We start from the raw sequence: 25,149 nt of genomic DNA, 5'->3' as shown, positions 1-25,149 counted from the left end.
TATAAGCAGGTCCTTTTCTCCACAGCCTCACCAGCATCTGTTATTTTTTTTTTATTTTATTGACTTTTTAATAATAGCCATTCTGACTGGTGTAAAATATTATCTCAGTGTGTTTTGATTTGCATTTCTCTGATGATTAGTGATGAAGAGCACTTTTTCAAATGTTTGTTGGCCATTTGGATGTCTTCTTTTGAGAAATGTCTATTCATGTCCTTTGCTCAGTTTTTAATAACGTTATTTGTTTTTTGCTTGCTGATTTAAGTTCCTTATAGATTCTGGATATTAGACCTTTGGCAGATGCATAATTTGCAAATATTCCTCCCATCCTGTAAGTTGTCTGTTACTCTGTTGATAGTTTCTTTTGCTGTACAGAAGCTCTTTAGTTTAATTAGATCCCACTTGTCAATTTTTGGTTTTGGTGCAATTGCTTTAAGTAATAAAATTATATATATACACACACAAACACAGATACATGCATTTTTCAGTAATCATAGGAAGCTATAATTCAGTAGCACACCAAGTATTCAGATTAAGCTTCATCACATTATACTGGGTATACTGGGAAAATAATGACATCCAACAAAGTACAGTGTACAGATTTACTCTGTGATTAACCTACACAAAAGAAACCTATTTTTAAAACCTATTGTGTCTGAAGATAAAAAAACAAATAATGACAACTTAAAAAAGAAAACATCATTTCTACCATCATTGCCCTTCTGTATTTACCCAATATACTTGATTTGGTTCAAGAGTTCTGGCTTTACTTCATTGATTTGGTCCAAGAGTTCCAGCTTTACTTTATTTCTATTTAATTATTATTATTATTATTTGCTACAGAGTTTCACTCTTGTCGCCCAGGCTGGAGTGCAATGGTGAGATCTTGGCTCACTGCAACCTCTGCCTCCTGGGTTCAAGTGATTCTCCTGCCTCGGCCTCCTAAGTAGCTGCGATTACAGGTGCCCGCCTGTAATTAGCCACCATTCCTGGCTAATTCTTTTGTATTTTTAGTAGAGTCGGGATTTTACCATGTTGGGCAGGCTAGTCTCGAACTTCTGACCTCAGGAGATCCCCCTGCCTCGGCCTGACAAAGTGCTCGGGTTACAGGTGTAAGCCACCGTGCCTGGCCTTTAGCTTTACTTTAAACATATCAGTTGGACATAAAGAAAAACAAATGATTAACACATTTAAGGTACAGAAAAAAAAATTATTCCTAAGACTTCCTGATGATATGAACTCGGTTACATATGCTTGCAAACCAAAAAATATTAATAAGCAAATAGTCTCTAGTTTAAATGCACAGAATGTAATGAACAATTCAAAAGTATCCAGCTTTAGCAGAATTTTGTATTTCTATAATCAGATGAAGTTTTTTTTTTTTTTTTTCTTTAAAAGGCCGGTTTCCAAAGAGATGCTATCTTTTGAGATGTGCTGCATAATTTTTCTTAATAGTTGGAAAAATATGTTTGGACTCTAAGTGAAGTAATTTCTGGAGAAAACGTGTGATTCTAACCAAAGCTAAAACCCTAAGAACATAGAAAGAAATGTATACAGTATTCCCACGATTTATGTAAACATAGAGAGCCACTTAGTAAATGGCATTGGGTTCTGGTAATCACATAATCCACTCTCATTAGGCATCTCCATCTTGTGCATTAATATGTGACATCATATTCTCATAGAACATTTTATAACAAAGTGAAATAAAAAGCCCTTCCAGATTGTGAATGTAAGATAATCAGATTCTGTAGTGCTCATTATGACTGCAATTATGTAACAAAACCCTCCAAATATAGCTCAGTTATTGCAGTTATTAATCATTCTGGTTTTGTCTCAAGCACTTGCTTTATAGCCTGCTGGATAGACTCCATAATTCTATAAGCTGAATGTCGAAAGTCAAACATGTGCATGTGAATCTGCTGTTTTAAAGGCCTTTCAACATAATTTACCCTTTCAATTTGTATTTGCGAATGCAAAAAAAGTGGGGGAAATAAAGCTGGTGTCAATAGAGTCACTGACCTTCGCAGTAAACATAAGATAGTCTTTAACAGAAAACAACTTTGCAAATAAAAAAGCTATTTTGCTAGAACTAGAAATAGTACTGCTTAAAAAGTCTCAGAATACCAATCAGTTCTGAGACAATCAGTTACAAAAGTGTGGCAGGGGGAACCTTGAACAAATCTGTACATTTGATATGGGGGAAAATGGTCAGAGCGCTGGCAAGTGTGCATTTTTGAAGGTTCAAAGCACTATCATAGAGAGAATACAGATCTAAACATGTTATGCATAAAACCACATATTCTGATTAATTTAACTATAAAATGCCAAGCAAAGACAGCAGATTTATTATATAGAACAAACACCATCTGCACCACCTTAAATCATTGCTGCAGATATATTTCTAGGAAAAAAATACACCTGAACGATTCTCAAGCCTAGATTCTAAGACACTAAAGTATTAACTAAATAGGATTCCAAACAGACCCAGAGAAAGTTACTGCATAATTATTTAAATATTTATTTAAATGTACTGAGTTCAGAAAAATAAATATAATAACACATAAACACGGTTTACAAACTCATGTCACCATTTTCCTGTGCTCCATGATTTCTTCAATTTGGCTACATACATTGGGCCCCAGGCTTTGCCCTTATCTGGAATCACTAAGAGCCCACATTCCTGGCCAGTGGGAGAAAATGTGAAGTCGTGGGAGCAAGTCCTTGCTATTCCTTTAATGTCCATAGGCATGATGTTACTGTGGGAGTTTAAAATTTCACTGATCACATCTTGATTTTCTGCCTTGGAAAGTGTGCATGTAGAGTATACAAGTATCCCTCCAGGACGTAAGGCCTTAATTGCAGACCTGTGTACAATCCGAAAAATGTGAAAGATCAGTTAAGTATATTAGAAAGAAACCTGGGGGTCTGAGAGAAAAGATTACATAGTTAAAACTAAGTAACTTTACTCTGACTTACACTGCAATTACTTTGGATGTTTTCTAGTCTTTTTTCTAGTCTTTTTTTTTTTTTTTTGAGACAGAGTCTAACTTTGTCACTCAGGCTGGAGTGCAGTGGCACGATCTTGGCTCATTGTAATGACCGCCTCCCAGGTTCAAGTGATTCTCCTGCCTCAGGCTCCCAAGTAGCTGAGATTACAGGTGGCTGCCACCATGCCCAGCTAATTTTTGTATTTTTTGTAGAGACAGGGTTTCACCATGTTGGTCAGGCTGGTCTTGAACTCCTGATCTCAAGTGATCTCCCGCTTTGGTCTCCCAAAGTGTTGAGATTACAGGCATGAGTCACTGTGCCCAACCTCTGATCTTACACCTATTTCCTTCTAACTTATCGCTGGATGACTTGGAAAATGATAATCAGACCAATCAACATGGAAAAGATAGAGAGAGTAGGTTAGACTGGTTGATTGTTTTGTTATTCAAAAAGTAGGAAAATGAGGGTAGAGAACAGAATAATGAGTTTGTCTTTAAATCGATGGGAGTAAAAATAAAAACAAAGCATACATACAAAAGCATACATAAGAAGTCATTGATTCCATACTTCCATATATTGCAATTTGGGCAACCAGGTAAAAAGTTGGAAGGTTTTTATCTAAGAAAGCTGAATAAACTATTTGGGAAGACTTCTAAGGCAGCCACTATGAGTTTTAGAACCCAAATCAAAGATCTCTGCATTCTACCATGAAGAGAGCCTATGGAGTAACAGTCAGCTCTTCAGAAAGTTGTATCACCAGATAATAGGTCTCGTCCTTAAAATACACCTCTAGGACTTTTATTGTCTCATTATTAAATAAAAATGCATAACCAAGGATTGTTACATAATTAAGGATCAGAAATGCTTAAGCAATATGTAAGAGAAAGAACAAAATAAACAATAATGACACAGGAAGAAACAAAAAATTCAGGGAACAAAAGAGAAATATGATCTCTTAAACGCAGATAGATCAGCAAAGATACAATATCCATAAAACAATAACAGAATGCCATGAAAAAGAAGCAAGAAGAGAGTTCTCAGAAACTAAATATATGGTTACCAAAATAAAGAATATTCTGTAGAAGTATTTGGAAGTTAAGATTGAAGAAACCTCTCCACAAAAAGGAGAACAGTAACAGACTGACTGAAAATGAGACAAGGTGGATCAATTACTTAGGTTCAAAATCCAAATAGGATTACTAGAAAGATAATATATTCATTATTATTTATTGACCATCTATTATATGCTGAGCATCGTTCTAGGTAGTAAGTATATCTCAATAGACAGAACAACAGTAAAAAATCTTTCACCTCATGAAACTTACATTCTAGCTGGGGGAGATAGAATATAAAAAATTAAGTATGTTTTGAATTAAACTGTCTCTCTGCAAAATTCCTTAGTCGAAGTCCTAACCCCTAGTGCCTTAGAAGGTGACTATATTTACAGACAGGGTCTATAAAGAAGTAATTAAGTTAAAAGTAGTTCATTAAAGTGGGCCCTAATGGGATATGACTGGGATCCTTCAAGAAGAGGACATTTGGTCACAGAATTACAGGGGAGGACCATATAAAGCAGACACAGGGAGAAGACAGCCATCTACCAGCCATGAAGAAAATCTCAGACAAAACAAATCTTGCTGATGTCTTCATCTCAAACTTCTGGCGTCCAAAACTGTGATAAAATAAACTTCTAGGCCAGGTGCGGTGGCTCATGCCTGTAATCCTACAGGCGTGATTACACTGTGGAAGGCCGAGGCAGGTGAATCACCTGAGGTCAGGAGTTCGAAACCAGCCTGGACAACATGGCGAAACCAGCCTCGACAACATGGCGAAACCAGCCAGGTGTGGTAGTGGATGACTGTAATCCCACCTACTTGGGAGGATGAGATAGGAGAATCACTTGAACCCAGGAGGCAGAGGTTACAGTGAGCCGAGATCGTAACACTTCACTCCAGCCTGGGTGAAAGTGAGACTCCATCTCAAAAAGAAAAAAAAAAAGAAAAGAAAAGAAAAATATAAATAAAATATAAAATAAACTTCTATTGTTTAAGCCACACAGTCTGTAGTATTTTGCTCTGGCAACTCTAGCAAACTAATATAAATATATACACACATACATAAACATACACATATACAAAGATAAACCTATACACATATACATACATACACACATATATGTACAGGTTTGCACATATTTTTTACTTAGTATGCAATTTACTGATAGATAACTATGAAGAAAATAAAAGCAGAATAAAAGAATTAGGAGTGCTTGGATGAGAGGAATTACAATTTTAAATGGGACAGTTAGAACAGATTGCCATTTTAGAAAGTGACATTTGAACAAAGTTCTGAGGAGGTAAGGGAGTGAGCCAAGCAGATATCTGAGAGAAGAGCTTTCGATATCAAAGGAATAGCCAGTGAAAAGACCTTCAGGCATGTTCAAGGAAAGAGGACGTCAGTGTGGCTGGAGCAAGCTGAGCCAGGGGTGGTAATCTGAGATGAGATTACAGAGTTAAGAGGAGGGGATGGAGAGGGTCTTGATGAAAACTGGCAAAACTTCACCTTTATAATGAATAAAAAACACCCACACTCAGATCCATCATTGTTAAATTTTTGAATTTCAAGAACAAAGAGGTGGTGTTTAATGCCTCCAAAGAGAAAAACAGGTCACCTATTAAGAGCCCAGGAATCAGACTGGTATCAGTGGAGAAATACATTCCAAATCCTAGGAAAAAGCAATTTAAAGTGAATCCTATTTGCAGCCAACTCATAAAATAAATATGTAGCAACAATACAGAAACTTGCAGATATCTGATGACTCGGAAATTTTAATTCTAGCAAAATGAGGAGATAAAGCAAGAAAGAGGAGAAATGTAATTCAGAAAAGAGTGGATGCGACACAGAAGAGCAGTGAAGGGAGGGGAGCCTCGGAGTCAGAGCTGTGTGGGAGTCTGGAAAAAGAGGGAGCTCTCCAGAAGGAAGGGAGAGAAGAAAAAGAGATGAAATGATTGAAAACTGAGAACAACTTGAAGATTTAGTATACATAATTGGGAGGGAAAGGGAGAGATGAATTTTCTCATCTATTTGATTCTAGGAAAAATGTTTCAGTAGTATTCTGCTCATGAGATCGAACCAAGAGAGAAGGAATTTTAATTCTAACATATTATTCCATTATGCAGTGTACAATATTTACAGAATTAAACAATATACATCATATATGGGTCTTTTCAATGTTCAGAATTACTGCAAAGACCAATCTTAGTAATGTTACGGAATAGATTTTAAGGTCTCAGAAGGAATATGATCAACCTTGACAATATGAAAGCACAGCTGTAAGATACTGGGAAGTAGAAGGGAGGGAGAAATGGAAGGCAGGGTGGGTGTGTAAGTGTTCTTATTTTATAAAAACAAAAGCCAAAAGATATTTGCCTCTAATTATTACTTTTTAAAGAATAAAGATAAATAAAAAAAGATAATAAAGGTGTGATGTGTATTTAGGAGAACTTTCCCCCACTAATAGAATAAGAAAGGTAGGTCTAAGTGTACGGTACTAAGTTTCAGAGCCGACAGGGAGAAACTGAGTACAGCGTGAGATTGCAGGGTGCAGGGTAGTGTGAGGAGGGAAGGGTGGTATAAGGGACATAAATCCTTGCAATAGGGCAGTAGTTAATGTCTAATTTTTTGATAATTTTAGAAAATGAATAAACATATTATTTAGAGATTTGGGGGTGACCTGAAAAATGAATTAGGAACAGAAATCATCAGAAGTAATTGCCTCTGAGGAGTCAGACTGGAGGAAGAGAAGGAGTTGCAGGAGAACATTCCTTTTCACTAGGAGCTCATTTGTAGTTTAATTTTTTACCCATCTGATGTATTTCTGTAATACAAATTAAAGTGGAGATTTGACAAAAGAATAAATATCAGAGCTTTTGCCATGGAGGTCACTTATATGTTTTTTTGTTTTTGTTTTTGTTTTTTGAGATGGAGTCTCGTTCTTGTTGCCAAGGCTGGAGTGCAATGGTGCGATCTTGGCTCACTGCAACCTCCGCCTCTCCAGTTCAAGCGATTCTCCTGCCTCAGCCTCCTGAGTAGCTGGGATTACAGGCACCCGCCACCACGCCAGGCTAATTTTTGTACTTTTAGTAGAGATGGGGTTTCACCATATTGGCCAGGCTGGTCTCAAACTTCTGACCTCAGGTGATCTGCCTGCCTTGGCCTCCCAAAGTGCTGGGACTACAGGCGTGAGCCATCACACCTGGCCAGTTATATGTATTTTTAAAAATTTTGACTGGTAAGGGATAATCTCTCTAGAAAAGGTATTCCCTGAGGTTCCAGATAACTAAAATTTTATGGTATCCAGGACTTCTATACCTCTCATGTATTCATTTATTGATTAAAGAGATCTTTTGGGGGTTCCTACCACTGAGGGTCTTCTCACACTTTGGTGCTTGTTGTTAGTCTCTAAAAAAACTTTTTATGTGTTTCTTCTCCTTATGATTCATGCCCTCTAAATATTCCCCATGCAAACAAAAATGGCTCCTATCTAGATGCTGGAGATGTGAACTGCTAAAGGGATAATAAATATCCTGTGGTAGGAAGAATGATAACCCTTCAATGATAACCACATCCTAATCCCCAAAACCTGTAAGCAAGCCATTTTACATGGCAAAAGGCAATGTGCAGATGTGACTAAATTAAGGATCCCGAAATGGGGAGAATATCCTGGATTATCCGAGTAGGCCCGATGTCATCACAAAGGTCCTTATCATTGAAAGAGGGAGGCAGAGAGTTGGTGAAGATGTGATTACGGAAGTCCACTTTGAACGGACAGGATTGCTGGCCTAGGGCAAAGAGCCCAGGTATGTGGGCTGCTTCTGAAGGCTGGAAAAGGTAAGCAAACAGATTTTCCCTTAGCACCTCCAGGAGGAACACATCCCTGCCAGCACCTTGATATCAGTCCCACATGGCTCATTTTGGACTTCTGACCTCCAGAAGCACAAAGGTAACAAATCTGTGCTATTTTAAGCCATTAAATTTGTGGTAAATTGTTACAGCAGCAATAGGAAACAAGTAATACACATCTAATGATGGCATTGTTTTCTTTTTTTTGTTTTTACAGCAACACACTAAGGCAAAGGCCAATTTGCTAAGTGAAGTTGTAACTACACTCATTTTGGATCATTTTCTACTAACTATAGCAATACGTATAAGACTTTCTTTAAAAATGTTAGATTATTAAAAGGGTATAACCACTATAGAAAACAATATGACAGCTCCTCAAAAACTTGAAAATAAAGTTATTATGTGCTCCAGCAATTCCACTTCTGGGTATATTCCCAAAACAAATGAAAGCAGGGTCTTAAAGAGATATTTGCACCCATGTTCAAAGCAGCATTATTCACAATGGCCAAAAGATAGAAGCAACTCAAGTGTCCATCAGTGGATTAACTGCCAAGCAAAATGTGTAGATAGACACATAGATATGATGAAATATTATTCAGCATTAAGAAGGAAGAAAACTCTGACAGATGCTATAACATGGGTTAACCCTGAGAACATTATGCTAAGTGAAATAAGCCAGTCACAATAAATAAATATCACATGATTCCACTTACATGAGGTATCCACAATAGTCAAATTCATAGAGACAGAAAGTAGAATGGTGGTTGCCAGGGGCTAAGAAGTGAAGGGAATGAAGAGTTAGTGCTTAATGGATATCGACTTTCAGTTTTGAAAGATGAAAACAGTTCTGGAGATTGGTAGTACGACAATGTGAATGCACTTAACACTATTGAACTGTACACTCAAAAATGGTTAAGACAGCACATTTTATGTTATGTATTTTACAACAATTAAAAATAAAGAAATACACAATAAAAATGTTAGATTATCGTGGATATAGGCAGTATTTGAATTCAGATATTTCCAACCTCCCATTAAAATGACGATTTTGGTCTTAGTTCCACAATTAGCAACGCCGATGCTTAATCAAGTAAGTATGATTCTTTCTCATTAAAGCTATACAAAAGTACACAGAAGCCTCATAATTTACAAACAATATGTTCCTGGCTTAACGCAAATTTAAATTAATTTCTATAATGTTGCCAATGTTGACTGATTTTTCTGCTTAGCTTTCGACATTCATAATTTATCTTTCTAAAATTAGGTTGGTATAACTTAACTGCCCGCATTATTTTCTAAGTGAGAAAATTGTATGTGGTAACACAAAGGCTTTTTAAAACAAATTGGGTTAATCTCAAAACCATAAGGCAAATGTGAGGGATTCCTGTCAAATGGTCTTACTGTTTTGCTACTGCTGCTTGCTGTGTAAATATTATTTTAATCCTTTTGCTTTCAGTAGTCATGTATCTTAAAACTATCAGAAATTTGTATTCAAAGATAAAGGAAGGCAGGCAATCTGGAAAAACTCACTCCCAGGATTTATAGCTAAGATTTTTCTACTCTGAGAATTATCTTATGCCATAGATCGGGGTCCCCAATCCCTGGGCCTCCAGACAAATCCCAGTCTGTGACCTATTAGGAACCCAGCTGCACCGCAGGAGGTGAGTGGTGGGTGAGCGGGAATCACCACCTGAGCTCCGGAATCGAACTAATGCCTGATGATCTGAGGTGGAACAGTTTAATCCTGAAACCACCTCCCTGTTCCTCTGCCCCAGAGCCATACATGCCATTTTTCTCATGAACTGAACCAGACCATGTTGTGGCCTCCCACTGCTTTTGCAGAAAGTATAAAACTATCTCTATAATCACAATTTATCATTACACACTATAGTTTCTGTTAACGCAAGAACATACAACAACTTTATAATCAGACAAATTCAATGATTTAAAAAGCAGTATTTCTGGTTTTTGTTTTCCAATCAAAATTAAAAGATGTATTTTACAATATACTAAGCAAAAATTAACACACTCCTAAAATGTAAGTACCTTAAATACACAGGGCCCTGTCCACTAAAATAATGTCTGCGATAAATCATCTGCTTCCATAACAATTTACACACATTTTGAAGTAGTGTACAAGAAACAAGTAATTATTATCACAAGAAACAAGTACAAGAAACAGGTTTCATCCAAACCATAAACAGAGGACTGTATATGTATTTTTACAACAGTTAGATGGTAGGATGTGAGAAGGGCTGTTTGGGGGAGAAAAATGATTCACTCAAAACAAAAGAAAGATATTGCTTAATAGGTCTTAACAAGCCCACTAACAAATTTTAAATTCTGGAGGTGGCAAAACATTTAGAAACTAGAAAGACTTGAATAATACTAATACACTTTGGCAAAGCTGTGGTAGTAACCACATAAAAAGACAAGTCAGGATTAGAGAAAAAAGAAGAAAAAAAAAAGGTTAGGTTTGGGATCTGGTAAAAGGCAAAAGGGTTCTCTATGCTTGTGTAAATGTCTTTAGCATACAAGTTATTATTTTTTTTTAAATAAAAGGAAGGAAAACTAAACAGCCAGCCAAGCAACATCCATTTTTGCATAATAGTATAGTATCCTCTATTAACCTCTCTAAATGTGCCATGGCCCCTCGGCTCCTCAATGATCCTGTATCATGGTTTAACAAGATCCTGAGTAATGTCATATTATTGACTCACGCTAACCACTAACTATAATGCATGAAATTATTACAAACCAAGCTGTATTAAGACTGGTATTATTCATCATTGAATTCTAATGATAACAGTAAACTTTCTAATCATATTTAAGTAGAAGTCAGAAAAATGTCATGACTAACAACAGTAGAAGCAAAAGCATTATTTGATCAGATTAAGTAGAATGCTAACCTAGTACTCTAAAATGGAAACTAGTAAACATTATCTTGGGTTTTCCATATTCTTTAATATAAAATGCCCAATTATAATGGAGAGCTGGAGAAGTACTTTTTAAAAAATTGACATATCATAATTGTAGATAATCTGAAGGCATATGTGTTATTTTCATACATGTTTACAATGTAGAATGATCAAATCAGGGTAATTAGGAAATCTATCACCACAAACATTTATCTTTTCTTTATCTTGGGAGCATTACAATTATTCTCTTCTAGCTACTTTGAAATATACATTAAATTATTGTTAACTACAATTTCCTTACTGTACTACCAAATCCTAGAATTTATACCTTCTACCTAACTGTATTTTTGTACCCATTAACCAACTTCTCTTTATTGGAGGAAGTACTTCTAAAGGAAGCAGAATTGTGACATAATATAATCCCTCTATCATTACTCTGAAACACACATATTCCCTTCAGAAGTCTCCTACAAAAGTGCTGATCAGGTTTAAACTCTACTTGAAATATGAGGTAAGATTCTCTCTCGCAACCCTGCTGTAGGAAACAAAGGTGATCTTGATTAATTTTATAGCATATAATACAATGGTCTGCTGCACAATGAAGGTAAGAAAAAAAGAAAAAAGGATATAGTAGAAAAAGATTTTACCCCAAGTACTACTAAAAGAGAAAGAAAGATGGCCTCCTTGCCACGGAATGTATACCAGATAACCTGTTACTATATGGCAGATATCAGGTATATAACTTTCCCCAAATCTTCCCTTCTCTTTCAGTGTATCGTGGAACAGGCTGAAATGCACTTTGTGTTTGAACCACCTAGTTAATGAAGCTGCTGAAAACAAAACAATACACAGTTTTTAAAAAGAAACCATTAAATAGAATATAATGTTAAACTTCCCTCATTTGTGAACAGAAACTCCTCAATAGATTTTTGACAATTCACAGAATACACTCAAGTGGCACTTCAGGTCTATCTCTTATACTCTGTTGTGAATCCAAAAAGCTCTGCAACAGGTTTTTAAAAATTAAGTTGTGAGGCTGGGTGCGGTGACTCACGCCTGTAATCCCATCACTTTGGGAGGCCAAAGGGGGTGGATCACTTGAGGTCAGGAGTTTAAGACCAGCCTGGCCAACATGGTGAAATCTCATCTCTACCAAAAATATGAGAAATTAGCTGAGTGTGGTGGCGTGTGCCTGTAACCCCAGCTACTCGGGAGGCTGAGGCAGGAGAATCACTTGAACCCAGGAGGCGGAGGTTGCAGTGAGCCGAGATTGTGCCACGGCACTCCAGCCTAGGTGATAGAGACACTGTCTCAAAAAAAAAAAAAAAAAAAAAAAAAAAAGTTGTGGCAGATTCATTTGGGTTAAAAATCTGACTTAAACCCATGTAAGGCTATTTATGGCCAAGACTTATCTCATGTGGTATAACTATTCATATGTCTTGCTGAAAAAATATTAATATGTTTGATTATGGAGTATTGTTCCAGACGCTCCTGTGGAAAGGAGGTTAGACCATGTACTAAGTATGTACTATATTACTTCTTTCAAATCTAAACAAATTCTGAATTCTGAAACACATCTGCCATTAAATAAGATTTTCGGCTTGTATTTTAGATCCAAATGAATTATACTGTAAAACTATATACAATATCTTCTGTAAATATGCATGTATGAAAAAACTAGTTAGTATGATAAAACTAGTTAACCACATAGTTATCCAGTTAAAGCTTAATTCTAATTACTTGTTGCAAGTAAATCATTTAAACGTTAACTTTTAAAAGCATCAGGTAGGCACATCTACTAATAAGTCATCTACATGCAGGAGTCCACCAGCGTTTTCTAAGGAAAACTGGATTGTTTTGTGTTCTCAATACTCCAAGGATTCCTTCTTTCACTCCCTCAAAAAATGTTTTGATCTGCGTGTCTGTATTTTAAAGAAACTGTAAAATCAATAATAAACTCATTTTTTTAAGGCATTCATTTTGTCTTTCCCAAAGTTTAATGATTTGCCTTTCACTGAAGTTCTCCATCCTTGAAAGGTCTGCTTAGAGGAAAATAGAGAATCATGCCTCAAGAGCCTTTTAAGAAACTGGCTTAAAACAAGGTGAGAATGTGTTGCTTCTCTAGCACAAGACAGACCACCTTTACATTCCCAGACTAATCTACATAGGCTTCTAACTAAAGGAGAGTAAGAAAGGACGATAAAAGAAAAATTATTCCTTGACTGAAATACCTTAAAGAAAAACATGTATTATCTTAATTATAGCATAAGTTCAATGACCTTGAAAAACTAAAACAAAACAAAACAAAACCCAAAATGTCTTGAAACACAGTTATCAAAGTTCCAAAGGAGAGTGTTTCAAAACGTAACCAAAATTTAAACCACGATGCAGGATGTCCTATTTTTTCCCTTGGTAAATATCTGAGTTTCAAACAGAGAATGTTATTTTTATAAATAGCTATTAAAACATACTAACACATTTTTAAAAATATAAATTCCCTTTCTAGGATCTATTCTTTTGGTGCTTGATTAGAAAATTTGGCATTCTGATGGGAGGGTCAGTGTTAATTAGATCACTGTATTCAACTGTTTTCTGCATTTAAAAAGGGCTGAGCCAAAAATGCAGAAAAGAACAATCAGCACAGCAACAGTGCCATCTTTTGACCGAAACAAGAGTGATTTTCCCTCTTTCATTAATTCTTCACGACTTATCACCAGGAGATAAACAAATTCCTTTTATGTCATCGCTGTAACAAGTTTGAAGTCACAATCACTGTCTTGCCTACAGTTTCTGGTACAGAAGTAAAAGAATCATACATGTCTGTGCTCCTGAAAAATTAAGATTATAGCCCCCAAATACTATGATTAATATATTTATTCCTCATCTTTATTCATGTCCCTTCCTTCGCCATTAGAGTATCAAGGCAATAGTACCATTCCATTGGAAGCAAATATAAGTAAAGGGTGCCACAATATTAGCAAGCTTTGCCTTCTCAGAAATCTAGCATTATACATTTTTTAAAACCAAGTCAAATTGTAGGAATTTAAAAAATTTAAAATAAGCATAGGAACATAAATCCTGCAATTGGTCCATCGTAACCATTTAATATTCAATTAATATTTCAGAAAGCCAATGAGACTACCTTATAAAGCTATTTGCAACATATGTAGAAAAGAAAAACAGTTATATAATTAATAATGTGAAAAATGTAGGAAAACTACAGACAGTCTTTTTATTTCACTGCGCAAATGACAGTTTAAGTCCAAAATTGAAAAGGTGAGATGCTTCCAGAGAACACTGGACACATTGTACATATTCCTCTGTGAGGAAATTGTTACATTTTCTTTAAACTAGAATAGAGCAGTAAGGAAAAAAAAAAGAAGAAGAAGAAGAAACCGTGTCCTTTGCAGCAACATGGATGCAGCTGGAAACCACTATCCTAAATGAATTAATGTAGGGACAGAAAACCAAGTATCGCATGTTCTCAATTATAAATGGGAGCTAAACATTGTGTACTCATAGGCATAAAAATGGCAGTAATAGACACTGGGAACTACTAGAAAAGAGAGGACAGAAGGGGGGTAAGTGTGGAAAAACTATTTGATGCTATGCTCCCTACCTGGATGATGGAATCAATCAAATCCCAAACCTCAGCATCATGCAACACATCCGTGTAACAAACCTGCATATGTACCCCCTGAATCTAAAATACAAGAAATTATTTTAAAAAAATAAATAAACAAAATAGAAAGAATCTACCTGAATAAAAGAGAACAGAATGTGGATTTGGTCCAGAAATCAAACAAGATGCTGACTCCTATGTTAACTGAGTGTAGGATACGTGATCGGCTTAATTAATAACATTAACCTTATGTTTACCTGGTGCTCTAGTTAAAGAGCACTTCACAGACAGAGTTTTAATAAAACCTTATGAGGTGAGATGTACAAGGTATACAGTCTGACCAGATTTATCAAATCGAGGGTCACAAAGACTCTGATTTGCCTGAAGTGACACAGCTAATAAATGCAGCACGAAGACTGCCACTCAAATCTAAGACCGCAAACTTCATCACTGCTATGTGCCCTGAAGCAAATATTACGACTGCTAAAATAAGTTTGGAATTTGGGGCAATAAGACATAGGACACCACATGCATTCATTCTATCGTCCCAATTGTCTCAAATACCCATTGAAGGTAAAAAATAACTATATACCTCCAGGCACTTTTAACATAAAGAAAGTAGAATTAATAGGTCTTAAGCAATGACCTGAGAATCTGAGCTACCAGTCCCTTTCATAGAGCATGCAACCTCCACCTATTAAAGTGCTGCTGTACAGCATTATGATGAGGTGATTGAAAGCACACACTTCACACTGACACATAATTTGAAACTTTTCATCACAGATTGCCATTTAAATGATAGTTGTGTTCAATTTTAACATATTAGACTCAATGTAGAAACTCAATCTTGGTAGTTATTCCAAATAACTTGGTAATTCATTTAACAATACTTTGTTTGTACAACTCTAAAAGGTAGATACAAATACTGTTTTCCTCAGAAGCTTGACTCAGCAAGAAAATAAGTAGACAAACAGCCTGTACTAAAAAGCCTATTTTCAGCCTTCATTTACCTGATTCTGCCATTAATCCTCAATTTCCTGAAACTTTCTTCTGATCTGGCTTCCTGGATGCTATTTTTCCTTTGTTCATCTTCTATTTCTCTGAAGTCCCCCTTTAGCCTCCGCCTCCCCATCTGCCTTTCCTCTTTTTCCTGTCCCTTAAATATCAGTCTGCCCTAGAACTTTATCCTTCATTTCCTTTTTTAACCTGACATTAAATGTTTTATAAGTTACCTTATTCAATCTTTCAATTAAGTTCTGAGGCATGAATTATTATTCTTACTTTGCAAACGAGAAAACTAAGGCAAGACAGTTATTTGTACAAAATTTCTCAGGAAATGTCCAAACCAGGATTAAAATCCAGGCAATCTAGTTCTATAACTCATACTTTTAATGGCAGTTATCCCCTCCCATTCATTATGTAAGGGCTTTGTCAACTACTTGATTATTGTAAAATCTTTCAAATTGACTTTCTTGCTTAAGGGTTTGGTTATTTTCGGGCTGGGCACGGTGGCTCATGCCTGTAATCCCAGCCCAGGTGGGCGGATCACGGGGCCAGGAGTTCAAGACCATCCTGGCTAACACGGTGAAACCCCATCTCTACTAAAAATACAAAAAAACTAGCCGGGCGTGATGGCAGGCGCCTGTAGCCCCAGCTACTCGGGAGGCTGAGGCAGGAGAGTGGCGTGAACCCGGGAGGCGGAGCTTGCAGTGAGCCCAGATCACGCCATTGCTCTCCAGCCTGGTCCAGAGAGCAAGACTCCACCTCAAAAAAAAAAAAAAAAAAAAAAAAAAAAAAAGAATTTGGTTATTCTCTTTGCATCTTCCAGCATTACCTGATCAAGGAATTTCCAACTTGTAGCAGACACCTCTATTCTTCAGCGTCTGTTCTCATTTCCTTCCGTAGTAATGGGATTTTTAATTGGGTACAGCCAAGACTAATTTCCTAAACTGCCTTGTAATAACCACAATCATATGACTAAGTCTGGCCCATGAGACGTGAGTAGAAGTAATATTGAATTACGCTTTTTCTCCTTCCTACTAGTTGCAATGCAGATTAAACAGCAAGAACTGGGATAGTCACCCTGGATTGTGAGGCTGAAGATTGGGCCTGGATCCCTGAGGATTCTGGAGTCTGGTCATCTACTGATTACCTAGACAACCCTGGGAAGCCTCCTCAGACTCTTATTTATTTAAGTCCCTATTATTTTGAGTATCTTTCTCTCTCTGTTATATTAGAAGAAAAACTGTCTTAACTAATACTGAATTTGCTACCATGTGGAGTTGTAGCAGAATCTAAGTATAGAACTGCCTCAATAAACAGGCAATAGAGGGCAAGGTCACAGAAACTACAGGTTAGAAAGCCAGTATGATGGCTAGATTAATTTAGGTTCAACTTGGCTGAACCATGATATTCAGATATTTGGTCTAGTATTATTCTGGGTGTGTCTGTGAGGGTGTTTTTAGATGAGAGTAATATTTGAATTGTTAGACTGAGTAAAGCAGATGGCCCTCCATAATGTGGGTGAGCTTCATATAGTCAGCTGAAGAACTGAAGAGAACAAAAGACTGACCTCCCTGGAACAAGATGGAATTCTCCAGCAGATGGCCTGTGCACTTGACCTGCCATGTTGACTCTTCTCTGGGTCTCCAGGCTCTAGCGCATCCAGCAAATTTGGGACTTAGCCTTCATAGCTGTATAAGCCAATTCCTTAAATCTCCCTCTCTCTCTCTCTCTCTCTCTCTCGATAGAAAGACAGACAGACAGTGGTCCCATGAGATTATAATTTCCTTTTAACTAGGTGAATGAGCTTGTATTCACTTAGAAAAAAAGTGAATAAAAATGGTCTCTTCACCTAGACCCACTTCAGAGCTCAGTCTTTGAAACTTTTTCGTTGATTCTCCATGGAATATCTCCCTATTCTGTTTTTCCCAAGCAATAAATTTTTAGCTGCTTGAAAACAGGGTTTGTGTTGCATTCATTCTGTATTTTTTACATACAGCATAACTGGAAACTATATTCTTAAAATATATTCTTAAAATATTAAATAAATTAATGGGCTGGGTGCAGTGGCTCACGCCAGTAATCCCAGCACTTTGGGAGGCTGAGTTGGGTGGATCACCTGAGGTCAGGAGTTCGAGACCAGCCTGACCAACATGGTGAAACCTGATCTCTACTAAATGCAAAAAATTAGCCAGGCATTGTGGTGGGCGCCTATAATCTCAGCTACTTCGGAGGCTGAGGCAGGATAATCGCTAGAAACCAGGAGGCCTCCGCCTCAGTGAGCAGTGAGTTGAGATTGTGCCATTGCACTCCAGCCTGGGCAACAGAGTGAGACTCCGTCTCAAAAACATAAAATAAAATAAAAAGGCCAGGTGCGGTGGCTCACACCTGTAATCCCAGCACTTTGGGAGGCCAAGGTAGATGGATTACGAGGTCAAGAGATCAAGACCATCCTGGCCAAAACGTGAAACCCCGTCTCTACTAAAAGTAAAAAAATCAACTGGGCATGGTGGCGCGCGTGTGTAGTCCCAGCTACTCAGTAGGCTGAGGCAGGAGAATCGCTTGTACTTGAAAGGTGGAGGTTGCAGTGAGACAATATCGCGCCACTACACTCCAGCCTGGCAACAGAGCAAGACTCCGCCTCAAAATAAAATAAAATAAAACAAAAAAATAAAAACAAATAAATAAATAAACGCTACCTTAATTAAGAGGCAGGTCAGGAAGAGAATTTTCAGTGTAAAACAAAGAAATATATTTAACTGAAACTAACACACAGAAATTCTGAATAGAGTTCTGCACATGTCTCACAGTATAATATTAAAAAAAAGCAAATGTGGTAAAATGTAAAACAGTTGATGAATCTCCATAAAGAGCACACAGGAGCTCCTTGTACTATTTATTCTTACATTTTTTTCTAAGTTTAAAATTATATCAAAATAAAAATTTTACCAAAAAATATTCTGAGTAGAGAATAGTTGAAGCAACCTCTAACTTTTATGTTATAGAACAAATGGAAAAGATAGAGGCCAGAGGCTTTATCTAAAAACAAACAAACAAACAAACAAACAAACAAAAAACGGAAAAAAAAAAAAAAGCTTTTGCTAACAAGTAATTTATAAAAATGAGAAAAGTTTTTCTTCTTGCCAACTGGGTCTTAAATAATAAATTCCTACAGAACGTAAAACAGCCTGTTAATGAAGGCAGCTACTTAGCAATTGTGGTCTCATTTCTGATTGAGTAGAACAGTTTGGTAACCTTTTTTAAGTAAACTTGACCTTATGGAACATGGCCACTGTTTTAAAATTGAGATATGTTGTCCCAAAAATGCCATTAAGACATTTAAAAATGTCAGTTGTCCCTTACACTGTCTTTCTAGTAACAAAAGGGAAACCTAACGGAGTTTGGGAGAGTGGGGCAGGAGACAGCAGATAGTCTGATTTAAAGAAAATAAATCTAGTTAAAAAAAAAAATTAGCCAGGCATGGTGGCTCACACCTATAATTCCAGCCCTTTCAGAGGCCAAGGCAAGAGGATTACTTGAGTACAGGAGTTTGAGACCAGCCTGGGCAACAGAGAGAGACCCCTGTTTCTACAAAAAATAAAAAATTAACCAGGTGTGGTGGCGCATGCTGTGGTCCCAGCTACTCAGAAGGCTGAGATAGGAGGATCACTTGGGTCCAGGAGGTCCAGGCTGCATGACCACCCCACTGCACTCCAGCCTGGACAACAGAGTGAGACTCCATCTCAAAACAAACAACAACAAAAACAAAACAACAAAACATATATATGCCTAATTTGATATAGCAATAGAAATATTTTAATTAGGCCAGGCACAGTGACTCATGCCTGTAATCCCAGACCTTTGGGAGGCCAAGGCAGGCGGATCGCTTGAGCCCAGGAGTTTGAGACCAGCCTGAGCAACGTGCCAAACCTCATTTCTACAAAAAAATACAATTAGCTGGTGTATACCTTTTGTTCAAGCTACTCGGGAGGCTGAGGTGGGAGGACTGCTTGAGCGTGGGAGGTGGAGGTTGCAGTGAGCTAAGATTGTGCCAGTGCACTGCAGCCTGGGTGACAGGGTAAGATCTTGTCTCAAGAAAAAAATAATAATAATAATTTTTTTATTTGCTACAAAATAATTTAACAAATGGTAAAACCACATCTTTAACCATTTCTTTTCTTCCCTGAAGCACTTTGGGAATTTTTTCTTCATTTACTTTTCCATTTCTTTTTTTTTAATACTACATTGTTGACTTCTAGTATTCCTTTCCAATATTTCTATTTTTGTTCCTTTTCAGCAGTTCCCATTTCTTTCATTTTTCCACTGTCTGTTTCTCATCATTTCACCCTGTTTCTATCAGTTTACTATTTCTGCTGGCAAACAGCAGTCTGGGCAAGAAAGCAAATTAAAAAACAAACAAACAAACAAACCAAAAAAACCCCAACGACTATTATACACTACGACCAAAGAAAACATTCAGGTGAAAAGCTGAAGCTCATGTACAATCTATCAAATAGATGCAGATTTAAAATTAGGTTTCATGGCACTATAAGAATCCAAAACACAGACATTTCTAGGTTGATAGTTCTAATGCCATCGTCAGTTTTGAAAGTATTATTTTACAAGCCTTGAGGGTAGCCTTCACTGCACTCACAGTAAGTAATCAAATTTCTAGATATCACACTGTTTATTATCAAAAGAGTTGTGTGAATTCAAGATAAAGAAACATGACCAAGCTTGCTGTTTTCAGAGATACCATACCCAGCGGCTATTCTTTTGTCAGCCTAAGAAACAAAAACAGTGCTGATAATTATCTTCTTTCCACTGACAGTAAGCTTTTACCTTGAAGAAGCAATGTTTCTTATAAAGTACTAGTACAAGAGTAATGACATTAGACACTTTTGAAATAGATTATAAATGACACATTTTAACATCCTTATTATTGGTTTCCACTTGGAGACTTCACATTTAGTACCTCTTCTTAACAGTTCATTACCTCATTAATATGAGTATGGAACGGTAGGGATTAAAACTGCTCCACTAAATTAAATATAAGGATCTCATTTTGTGTTGCTTAGGTGGGCCAAGAGTGACAACAAACCCACAGTAGGCCTGCCTAACTTCAAGGTAGGGTCTCTGTCCTATTAACCATTGCCTCTTAACTCACACAAATGAAAAAAAAGAAAAGCCTTCAAGAAAACCACCAGAATTGACCTGATTTTGTCCCATGGCAAATGTGCTTATGAATGGAGATAGTTTATAGTTGATTTTAATGATTTAAAAGGGTTTATTCAAACCGTGTGTGTGTGTGTGTGTGTGTGTGTGTGTTAAGAAGAAACTTTCTTCAAGTGAAATTCTACATGCTTAACCGGAAAAAAGATACCCTGCCTATAGTTGGATTTGGTGTGCCAGACTAAGGGGCTCCCCTGTTCATCCCTATCTATTCCTTCAAGACAGCTCCCGAAGCGATTCTACAGAAACCCTACATCTTCACAGTGCTGAGTTTGAATGCCAATGTCCTAAATAAATCTTTGGAGGAAAAAATGACCATCATTTCCTAAAGAAAAAAGTCATTTGACTCCTGCAGTAGCCAGACTAAAAAAGAAATAAAAGCCTACCAAGTTTACTAAAGGCATTTTAGTGACTCCATTTAGGTCAATGGCATGGTAAGTTCAAATTCCTGTAGTGAGTGGCAGAATGAGGCCAAATGCCAGGAGAACCTTGCTGATAGAAGAAGAAAGAGTCACAGGGACTCTTAATGGATAGGCTGGATCGTGGTTTTTCAGCCCAAGGTCCAATCCTTTGGATCATAAAAGTCATTGTTCCTACAGAAAGAAGATTCGGGGGAGGCAAAAAGAACACAGAGCACCAAGAGATAAGTAAGAATGCTCAAGCAACAAAACAGCCTTTTCCCAAAATAGCCAGGTCATCCTCTGCTGCACGCAACGGTCACTCTTTAGAAATCTTGAAAAGTCAGTTCAAATTTTTTAAACTAGAAGAATTTATGTGCTCCCATGTTTCAAATGCTTTAATATACTTATTATACTTATTTGCTCAGTTTTGTTTTGTTAAATATCCATTAAAAGTTTTTCAAAATATTCAGAAAAATGATGTTAAACTCTTAACATCAGTCATATTTTACAAATTGAATAAACTATGGTGAGTTAATGAAATGTTTAAAGTATCATCTTATTTTGAAGACTGCTTTCTTCTAACATTAATCCACTGATAATCATTGCTCACCTGGAAAAATTCCATAACTTCCCAATTATTTATTCCCAATAGCTTTCTTCTCTCTCTGTTTGCTCTCTTGTGTCTACCCTCTACGTGTAATAATCTTTCTAAAATAAATGTAATTATGTAATTTCATTATTAGAAATACTTCAGTAGCTCTCCACTGTATATATAACAGTTGTGGTAAACTATGGAATAAGGTATCCCCTCATCCTCTTAATCATGTTTCCATGCCAAGCATGTAAGAGGCAAGGCTCTTACTTTTTGTCTAATAGCTGCTGGGAAGAGTTGATTAAGCCCCCAGATTTAGATGTGGGACTGGACTAAAAAGCTTGCAACTGGGACTCAGGTCCAAATCATGCCACTCAATTCAGCTTCATCACAGAGACCTGGTTGGGGTTCAGGAGTGAGCTAACATAAAAGATCAAATTGTCAAATCTGATTCACACAGACCAGAGACCTTACCTACTATCAAGCTTTACTATTTAATAATAATTTTAAGTATACAGGCAATCAAGTGGCACAAGAGAAGCAGAGAAAGGTCTGGGACAGCTGATATAGCTCCCCAGGTCTTGCTTTCAGTATTGGGTATGAATTTTTAATTCAGAATAGATGAATTCTCTAAATCATATTCACAGATCGTTTCACACAATGGGGAGCATTTAGGTTATGTCACAACATACCTTATGCAGTTGATACATGGTATCTCCAGGAAGGAAGCCATGCCCCATAAATCTATATAGATGCTAGTTTGTGTTTACCATAGGCAATCCTAACCAGGAACATGCTGCTCAAAGCATGCCATAAATAAGAACTATCCTCTTAGCAAAACTCATTAGTCTATTTACCAAGGAAGCCAATTATCTACATGTTTATGAGAAGATTTAACTGAGTCACCTGCCTTCTTTCTTTCCTTAGGAGTGTCCCCCTGGAAATCAAAACAGAAATGGATCACAGGCCAGCTGCTATAACTCCTTCCCAAAGAGTTATCAAGCTCTTGCCTGGAACTTTAAAAAGCTGATCTTTTAATCTCCATTAGGATACAGTTTTGTACTATTTCTTTCATTAACCAGATTGTGTAAGGAAAGAAGAGTTTTAGGTATTCCTAACTACCTCAATAAATGAATACATAAATGAAGGAATGGCATGTTTTCAAAGACTATTGAATAATTGAAATGTTCACGATAAATTAAGTGGAAAAAGATATCAACTGTATGTCACTATGATTCCTATTATTCTACATACTATATGCAGCCAAAGGTAATAAATAAATCAATAAATATATATGTATCTTAGCTCCAGTATATTATACTCTATTGTATATTATTATACAACAGTATAATAATATTGCATATTAGACAAATCTCTTTAGTTTAAATATTTACCTGCTGCTTATTTTGTACTCCATCCTTAACAAGAACAAAGTTAGGCATCCTTCCCTCTATTCCCTTAGCATCCTAACTGTTCTATTATTATAGGTCTTAACCACATTTTATGATAATTGGCCTGAGGAACTTGAGAACAAGAATCATTTCCATATTTTAAAATCTGCAATGCTTAGCTAAGTTCCCAGTATAAAGTAGATAATGTTAGGCCGGGCATGGTGGGTCATGCCTGTAATCCCAGCACTTTGGGAGGCTGAGGCAGGTGGATGGGAGTTTGAGACCAGCCAGGCCAACATGGTGAAACCCCGTCTCTGCTAAAAATACAAAAAGTAGCCAAGTATGGTGGCACATGCCTGTAATCCCAGCTACTCGAGAGGCTGAGGCATAAGAATTGCCTGAACCCAGGAGGCGGAGGTTGCAGTGAGCTGAGATCATGCCACTGCACTCCAGCCTGGGTAACAGAATGAGACTCTCTCAAAAATAAATAAATAAATAAATATTAAAAAGTAGATAATGTTAAATAAATTAATAAATGCTGATAACATCTGATTTTCAAGATTGTATTCATATTGTCAATATATATTTGACACATATTTTTTATGAAAGAAAATATAGTAGTTACAAATTATAGCTTTGGATGCCCCTCAGGCTTTTATAATTTCGTTGAATGTGTAATATTTTGATCAGTAAACTCTTGTTAAAAAGAAGTATGTTCTTTCCCCAAATAAACTGTGCATTTTAAATTTCATAACCTCTGACTACTGCCACCTAAACTTAAAGAAAAAAGAAATAAGATGAAGAATACAGAGGAGGTAGAACAGAAAGAGGAAGAGAATAATTAGTAGTAGTAGTTGCAGTAGTTGTTAATAGTAGTTTGCTTTTGTTTTCTGGATTCCAAACATATGACTAAGCATATGATGACAGTATGCAACATGAACTGAATTATTCAAACGTTAAAAAGAAAAGATATACATAGCTGAAGCAGTGGTGGAAATTTTCCATTCTGAGAGCCCCATATATTCAAATATTATTTTTCCAATATAAACATATCCATTTTTTGGTCACTGTGTTGATGAATGATGAAGGCCATGCTGCACAGTCACTAGGTATTCTTTATCTTAGCTCCAGTGCATCAGAGAATAGACGTTAGTGTTTTTGTTTTTTGTGTTTTTTTTAATGTTTCTTTCAAAACACAATTCTTGCTGTCAGAGTACCACCTTTTAAGGATTGTTATCTGGATGATTTATACAAATTTTCAAAACGTTACCGAATAATCTAAGCTTCCTTTTTCAATGAGCTCACAAATTGGATTTTACTTGTCAAGTAGTGAGAAAAGAAAACCAGAAGGGGTCAGTATTTTAAATGTAATTGATTTTCTCCCAGGAAACAAATGACATGATACATTACTGCAATAAGTTACCTACATTTTTGTTATAAATCATATTCTTCAGTTAGTGCTTTCTCACCCAAAAATCATGTAACTTCTCTTATACAAATATCATAGTCACTTTTTAGAAAGACTACATATATTTCATTTTCAGTATATTTTCCCACTTTATTTTTCTTGATATAAAGAATTTGATTAAATAGTATGAACATACATAGCATGTAACAGGAATGACCGGCTCAAAAATTATTTTGAGAAATGATAATAAAGGTATACTTTTAAGTGGCATTCCATTAATAGAACTGGCTTATGTTTAATTATTCCTTTTATCCTTGCCCCTCATTCTCATCTCCTGAAAATAGCTTTGGGACAGATGTGTGAGGAAATCTGATATAACTTTTATCTTTATGTTCTGTAAATTCAATAGCAAATTCTAATTTTTCTATCTCTATATGGATAAATCAAAGAGTCTTTAAGTATACAAAGAACTCATATTGTTTTGAGATCTTTCTCCTGTCATCACTGTGCCTTCCAATAAGTTTTTCATGTTAAAAAACAAAAAACAAGTTAGATTACTATTTTTATCATTATACATACTTCTATATGTATATTAATTTAAAAAAATTTAAGGAGCATTACATATCTACTAACAGTTTTTTTAAAAAAAATTAACATCAGTGCTGGGCACAGTGGCTCGTGCTTATGGCCTCA

The 25,149-nt window shown here is 36.4% G+C and overlaps 1 protein-coding gene across 1 annotated transcript in view; it reads right to left on the bottom strand.

The window, feature by feature from the left end:
- Window positions 1-2,280: 2,280 nt before the first annotated feature.
- Window positions 2,281-25,149, bottom strand: part of NSUN3 (NOP2/Sun RNA methyltransferase family member 3) — a 61,158-nt gene continuing 38,289 nt past the window's right edge. The window contains exon 6 of the mRNA XM_025376646.1: window positions 2,281-2,864. Coding sequence (XP_025232431.1) covers window positions 2,585-2,864 — 280 coding nt within the window. The 3' untranslated portion in view covers window positions 2,281-2,584. The remainder of the gene's footprint in view (window positions 2,865-25,149) is intronic.

The sequence above is a fragment of the Theropithecus gelada genome, chromosome 2 (assembly GCF_003255815.1).
Source record: "Theropithecus gelada isolate Dixy chromosome 2, Tgel_1.0, whole genome shotgun sequence".
In the NCBI taxonomy this organism is placed as follows: Eukaryota; Metazoa; Chordata; class Mammalia; order Primates; family Cercopithecidae; genus Theropithecus; species Theropithecus gelada.
This window is presented reverse-complemented; position numbering and strand designations above follow the sequence as displayed.